This window comes from Lactuca saligna, chromosome 9 (genome assembly GCF_052625555.1).
Source record: "Lactuca saligna cultivar CGN05327 chromosome 9, ASM5262555v1, whole genome shotgun sequence".
NCBI lineage: Eukaryota > Viridiplantae > Streptophyta > Magnoliopsida > Asterales > Asteraceae > Lactuca > Lactuca saligna.
This window is the reverse complement of record NC_136425.1, coordinates 180,121,200-180,128,864: the sequence shown is the minus strand read 5'-3', so window position 1 is coordinate 180,128,864 and position 7,665 is coordinate 180,121,200. Positions and strand designations below refer to the sequence as shown.

At 35.5% G+C, this 7,665-nt stretch overlaps 1 protein-coding gene and 1 long non-coding RNA gene across 2 annotated transcripts; one reads left to right on the top strand and one right to left on the bottom strand.

The window, feature by feature from the left end:
• Nucleotides 1–2,522: 2,522 nt before the first annotated feature.
• On the bottom strand, nt 2,523–6,544 carry LOC145017112 (uncharacterized). The gene is made up of 3 exons (XR_013666376.1): nt 6,458–6,544; nt 3,072–3,123; nt 2,523–2,795 (listed from the first exon to the last, which is right to left on the bottom strand). It is a non-coding gene; the product is annotated as an uncharacterized LOC145017112 (long non-coding RNA).
• LOC145017111 (complex 1 protein, LYR family protein) lies at nt 6,533–7,118 on the top strand. Its single transcript, XM_078975191.1, has 2 exons — nt 6,533–6,771; nt 6,854–7,118. The coding sequence occupies exons 1-2, from the start codon at nt 6,577–6,579 to the stop codon at nt 6,908–6,910; spliced, it is 252 nt and encodes an 83-aa protein (XP_078831317.1). The 5' UTR covers nt 6,533–6,576; the 3' UTR covers nt 6,911–7,118.
• Nucleotides 7,119–7,665: the final 547 nt, after the last annotated feature.

Here is a 7,665-nt window from a genome sequence, read left to right as displayed (position 1 = left end):
TTACATAATCTCTTAAAATGAATCTTCCACATTTATATTTATTTATTATGCCTTTACTTCTCACTTAATATCAAAAGGTAAATATACATATAACATAAAAAAACCATTATAAAAGATGATATTTGGCCATCATTTTTTATCTTGACACAACTTGTCATGTTTTGTTTCATGTTACAAATTTCAATATAAGACACCTTATGTCCCGCTTAATAACCGACTCAAGGTTAATATAGATATGAAGTAACAAAATTTGTTATAAAAGAGGACATTTGGCCACCGTTTTCGGCCGTTGCACTACTTGTCATTTTTTTTATGTAAAACTGATGTTAATGTGTAAAGCCTGATTTGCAATGATGACTAGTTTTCAGTAAAATGTCATGGAAACAATTATATGAACTACTTTATTACATTTAGTGATGAGAAATATGAAAACCGATACCACCCAGTTTTCAAAAACCAACACCATAGACTAGTGTGTACTTGTGTGTAGCTAAAGATAAGTTAAGCATGCCAACTAGTGCGTCAAATATGAGTTTATCTTGGCGAAGCCATGTGGTGTATGCAACACGGGGTGGTTGGTCGGGGTTTCAAGAGTACCACCAATCCTTTTGAAGAAATCATACCTAATTAGAAGAGCCTTGATTTGAGTAGCCAATGACATATACTTAAATTGTGTGAGATTGAGGTTCTCGTTTAAGAAAACAATAAGGAGATGTTTGGTAGGATCTTAGGCATTGGGGATGGGTATAGAGTTGGTACATGAGGTTCTTCTGATGCTTCAGTCGTTAGCCATAAGGCCTTGGCGACAAATGAGAGAAAAAAGGGTTAGGTGAGGAGGGATCAATGCTATGATACCGAGGTATATATTCAATTGTTTTGCCAAAAAAAAAAAAAAAAACGATTACATGTATCAAGTAGAAACAAAGTTACAACAGGATGAGAGAAGATACAGAAAACATCTAACGAACATTTAAACTATGTATATCATGATAAAGTTTAGATTCCGGTTTATCCTTATCATTTAATTATACTTCTCGATGAAAGTGAAAACAAAAACATCCCTTCCCACAAGCATAATTGTTGATATTCAACACTCGAATATAGTTCATTTGGTTGTTGTAGTTCGGTTGATTGGAGCATATCACAATTTAAACACATTTTAATGTAACCTATAATTGTACTTGTCCACTGCCCAACATATTTGCTACTTGCTAATCGTTGTGGCTTTTTATATTTATTTATTTGTCGTACAAAAAAAAAAAAAAAAAAACGAAAAAAAAATAAAAAAAATTCCATTGTAATCCTTAGTTCCATTACTTTATTACAAACAAAAATGTTTTATGCATTCCACCCAAATGTCCGATCTAATATTGTTCTTTATTAGGTCGTAGGATAATAAAGATGGGAATCATGGAAATATTGTTTCATAAATTATTATATATCCTTAATATATGAGAGGGTTGGATGCGTGGTGTATATTTTAGTTTGCTAATAAAAAATGTTAAACTTCACATTAATTCTATATATGTGCAAAAAAAAAATTATATCATCATATTTAATCTCGTAGAAATTAAACGTCTTTTTATTATACTTAATTTGGATATTAATAACGAAGTATTTTTCTTTTATTTGTAAATTTGTATCACTTGGGGCTTTTGGTGAGCTCCCATCCTATCAAGTATCAAGTAGTTGTTTGTCTTTATGATTCATGAATCATGAAAAGAGGAATAGTGGAAGTATATGCATGTAGGGACGTGGAATCATGAGGCATGCATCCAGTCGGGAGGTAGAGAAGGTTAACACGTGTTGTGGGCAGATGTGGGATGACTGGTTCATGTAATTCCACATTTATTTTATAAGGTATTTTTTCACTAAAGAAATACATATCGGTGATGGTGATTCCATGCTATAAATAATAAAACTTTCAGTTGAATGTTGAACCGAGTTGTTTCAATCTTTTTGGAACATCTATCATACGGGCTAAAAGATTTAAAGTTCGTTTTAAACGTTTGAAACATTTTTAAAATCAATGTTACTGAATATGGTCTCAAAATTCATTAAAACCGTTAAAGTTCAAATGGTAATGGCTTCATGTACAAGTATGTCCGATTAAAACATCATTATAAAATTTCAGTGAATCATATCAAGCTATGACCTTGTAAATATCTAAGAATGTTAATTAACCAATGGCTTTCATCATCATCACCAAGTATCTATCAAATTAATAACGTTAGATTTTAATGACCATATCAAGTAATATCAGAATTGAATATTAGAAGAGAATTGAGTAATGACAATAACTCAATTCCTTTGTCTCAATTCCCAAAACAATTAAAAACCCATTTTCAACCCTCCATAAAGCTGGTGGGTGTGAGCAACATGTTAAAACATGTTATCATACCCAAAATTTATCAACTCATATATCATGTCATCTTTAATACCATTTGATTTATGTAGGAAATGGTGTGTACATGTTATAACATGTTAAGAGAAACAAAGAGATTTATATATAGAGAGAGAGAGAGTGAGGTAATGACTTTTGATTGATTGATTCTCACATTACTTCCTGTGACCATGATAACATTTTTTAACATAACACCAAATAACATGAGAGGTGAGCGGTGTTCCGACGTTATGACGCCGTTATGGGCGCTGCCAAATCAGCATAACGCCGTATGACATTTCCCATACCTCCAAAAGATGCTAGCTGAGGTAAGTTCTGTTTCCCACACCATCCTTGCTTCAACTCCTTTGCTCTTCAAGCTATTCCCTCATAGCCAACCTTCTTTCCAAGGCTTAAAACACACCAAAAAGAGTACCACACGAATTAAGGTTTCACTGAGCTCTCAAAGACTATAAAGAGGCCAAAGGAGGCTTAGGCCTCCTTAAATAGGCTACAAAACCCTGAGATTTAGGGTTTCCTCTGCCAGCTCCTACTCGTCAAGTCCCTCCCTGGACTCGGCGAGTAGGTCACTAAACACGTGATCCCACCCCGCTGCTACTCGACGAGTAGGGCAACCAACTCGTCGAGTAGGACTTAAAACCAAAGAACCTTCTATTTAAATTAATACCTGAGAATCGGGGCGTTACACCTTAGCGTCCCTTCCCAAAAGCAGTTGTTACCTGTATTACTGAATCCTTGAGAAATACAAGTAGTTTTGAAAAAGTGTCAACAATTAAGTTGGTGAGTTCATAAGAATTTTTGTATAAGAATTTTATGCCTTTTTGTATAAAGCAACTGTGTTTGTATCTAGAAAATCCAATATTTTCCATAAATGAATAGTAGTTTTTAAATGATTCGAAAATGAAATGCTAAAATGCGTAACTTTCGCATATAAGCTCCGTATTTGACGTTTTTTATATCCACGCGTAGGTAAAAATATACTCTACAACTCTCGTTTAGACATCGTCGGCTAATTTTGACTTTATTTTTAATTATATATTTTTAATAGGCCAGGACACGAAAAGTCTGTTAAAAATCCACAACTTCTTCATCCGATATCCGTTTTCATCTGTCTTTTTACCGTTGTACTACTATTGTCAAGATCTTCAACTTTTGTTTAGGTTGTGTCGGCTAACTATCGCTCGATCTCTATTTCGAGTTTTTAGCTGTCTACCGCTACTCCGAAACTTAGAAAAATCCCAACTTCCTCATACGAAGTCAGATTTGGATGTTCTTTTTGTGTATGTTCACGGTTTAATGATGACTAAGACATTCTTTTAGGTACTTAAGGCTAAAAAGTATTTTCTTGAAATTTCGCGTTTTACGCTTAATAGTGTTTTACCGGTTTTGCTGCGGATTTTTGATTGGTCATAATTTTTTCATTAAAACTCGGATTTTTGTGTTATTTATATTTCTGAAAACGTAGTTATAATATCTATTACTTTATGTATCCCAATTGAGACTTTTGAACATTTCATTTCTGATGCTATTTTTAATTTATTTGTTAATTCAAAATAGATTACAATGCTTGACTTATGTCATTACATGGACTTGAAATATTGGATTGTCATATTATGCCTCGAGATAGCTTAAGACACATGAGATCAACTATACAACGCACGATCTTGAATTGGGAGCAGTAATATTTGCTTTAAGATCTAGAGACACTACTTATATGGCACGAAATGCACAATATTCATGGAACATAAAAGTCTTCAACATATCTTCGACCAAAAAGAACTGAACATGAGACAACGACGTTGGGTACAACTACTAAACAATTACGAATGCGAAATTCGTTATCATCCCGGTAAAGAAAATGTAGTGGCAAATGCCCTCAGCAGAAAAGAATACTCGAGACGTCGAGTAAAGTTGTTAACCATGACTATCCATTCACACCTGTCCACATAGATCAAAGAGGCTTAACTTTAGGCCCTAAAAACCGAGAATATGGCAAGTGAATCTTTAATAGGAATGGAAAAGAACCTAGAAATCAAAGGTGATAGAGCCCGATATCTCATGAACCAGATCTGGACACCAAAGTTCGGTGGTTACAGAGAGGTTGTCATGAATGAAGCACACAAAGCGTGATACTCCGTTCACCCAGGTTCAGACAAGATGTATCTAGACCTTAAGAAACTATATTGGTGGCTTAACATGAAGGCTGAAATTGCCACTTTTGTATGTAATTTTAACTTAGCTAATATCACATATCCCATTATTTTACAAAATTGTTTGTATAAATTAATAAAAAAAATTGCAACTTTGTTTTATAGGTAGTAGTATTCCTACTACCTATCATTGTTCTTTTGGGGGCATGCTTAGGGTTTTTGGCTGTTCGTAAGCTTGTCCTTACAGAAGATGGGTCAATCGATATGGGTTTTGCCCAATTTCTCTCATGGTTCTTCGGTATTGTAGCATCTAATATCAAGTGTCTCATTCACTTTTTGTATATAATAATTAATAGTTAAAGATGATTATTTTTCCATGATTATTCATGTCTTTTTCTCGTCTCCTTTTTTAACACAATTATTAGTTTAATTTGATGACGTGCTACTGAAATCTTATTAGTTAACTTGTCATACATCAACATGTATCTATGGATTCTTCCTACTTTGAGAGTGTTACTTAGTTGTACTTATCATTAGCCTCTTAATACTGTATAGTAATGACTATAATTGAATCTGATTGTAATTATTGTGCAAGACCTATAAATGTTATTTGCTGGAAAGGTGCCATTTTTTTGGGTTCACTAACTATATCATCATGGCTAAACACGCCCAAAATCTATAAAAAAATGGTTGAAATTTACTAAACTGTTAGCATATTAATCACATAAAGACCTCTAGGTTGCGTTTAGTTACGGAAAAACAATTTTCATTTTCCGTTTTTTGTTTTCCCTTTTTGATTTTCGTTTTCCGTTTTCATTTTTCATTGAAGAATTTAGAAAACACGTTTAGTTAAACTTATTCATTTTTTCATTTTCAGTTTTAGAAAATTAGAAAACGTGTTTAGATGTGTATTTTTCTATCGGTTTTCATTTTTAAAAAACGGTAGCGGTGGTAGGGTGTGGGTGGGGGTGGGGGCGGTGACGGTAGCGGGTCGGCGGCGGTGGTTGTGATGACAAGCGATGGTGCTGGTGGCGGCAATTGTGTCAGTGGTGGTGATGGTGGCGGCAATGGTGGTGGTGGTGCTAGTGACAAGTTAGTGGTGGTGGTGGTGGTGATGGTAGTTCGGTGATTGTAGTGGTGGTGTTGGGTTGGTGGGGGGTGCGAGTGTGTGTTTGTGTGTATTGTGGGGGTAGGTGTAGGTTTGTGTGTGTGTGGGTAGGTGTGTCTGTGAGGGTGGAGGTGGGGATAGGTGTGGGTTTGTGTGTGGGTGGGTGGGTATGTATGTGTGTGTGTGGGTTGGTGTGTGTGTGCGGGTGTGTGTGTATGGGTGGGTATGTATGGGTGGGTATGTATGTGTGTGCGAGGGTGGGTATGTATGTGTGTGTGTTTGTGTGTGTGTGTGGGTAGGTATGTATGTGTATGTGTGTGTGTGTGTTTGTGGGTGGGTATGTATGTGTGTGTGGGTGGGTTGGTGTGTGTGTGGATGGGTATGTATGTGTGTGTGTGTGGGTGGGTGGGTATGTATGTGTGTGTGTGTGGGTGGAGGATGTTAAGGTGAGGGTAGGTAGAGGTGAATGGGGTGGAGTGCGTGTGTGTTTATAGAAAAATTTTGGAATTAGAAAAATATGGAAAACAATGATTATCAGTTTTCCAAAAATTTTCAACTTCTTTGTAATTTTAGAAAACGGAAAATTTTTATTTTCCGTGAAAAATTTAGAAAAATAGACAAACTAAACGCGTTTTCAAAATTCACATTTTTCTTAAATTTTTTTTGCGAAAAACGGTCCATTTTTCCGCAACTAAACGCACCAATAACATCTGATAATATAAATTTATCAAAAGTTAGAAGATGTTTGAGATTCAAGAAAAATATAACTAGTCTTTAATTTATTAACGAACTTACCACGATGGGCTTGGATTAGTGTTTAGGCCCAATCCAAAGTTCAGCCAAATTTCGATTCAAGCTAATGTACCCGAAAAGAAAACCCGACATTTGTTCGACAGCTGGCAGCCGGATCTGAGATGCAGAGAGCCCTACGAATTTACGGGGAAGTCCTCCGGCTGGTGAGACGTCTTCCGGCGGATTCCAGGCCCTACTACGCCAAATACGCCCGAGAAAACTTCGTCAATTATAGAGAGGTGGATGCCAACGATGACACGGCTCTCGACGAACTCTTCCTTCGCGCTTACAATCACTCTCTCTGGGTTCTTAATAAGGTCAGTTTTCGTTCATATCCCATGATCTTTTCACAACATTCATCATGTTAAATACGTCGTTGGTTTCTGGAAATTGTTTCAGTACTCAGTCGATCAGGCGGCAGCGAGTAAACTGAAGGAGATATGTGGTGGGGCTTGATGTGCTTTGTTGTACGCCAACCGTTTGATAAAATGCCTCAGAGAGGCTATTTCTTAAACTCCTGTTATATGATTGAGTATGCTATATTTTCTCTAATGTATTAATACGTAGAGTTTGACTACAAGACAATTGCTGTCATAATTATTTGGTCTTTTGTTATAATACTGTAACGTATGATACTCAAAGAAAGATGATCAATTGCAGACAAGTCTCATGTTGCTTTGTGTGTTCTTTAATGGGTTTTTTAGGTAGAACGTGTTTATCTTCACCTAGGAATTGTGTTTCTAGTGGGTCTCCTTTTTTATGTTACAATGAACAACGATGTTTGTGGAGATTTCAAGATTGATAATTCCCAAGAGTAAGCATGCAACGACTAGAAATGTGGAGTGTATTAGGAAATATCAGGGAAAAATAAGAACACGATTAAATATGCAAGAGCTTCTCAATGATTTCTAGAGAGAGAGTTCTACATGACAGATTACAACCTTATTCATAATCTTGATAGTTCATTTGAAAAACGAATTCACAATCTTTACCTTTCCATTCACCTTGAAATATATACCATCTCTCTTATATCCTTCTTTCTAAATACAACCTTCAACTAAAGATATCCCTTTTGACTTTCCATTATCAAAATCTTCTATCCCTTCCATCTCCATATTTGTATCAATAGCTTTTATTCCTTTATAATAATTCTTAACATAAATGTAGGGCGGATTTGTACTACTAGTACTAGAAAATAGAGTAAATTAAAC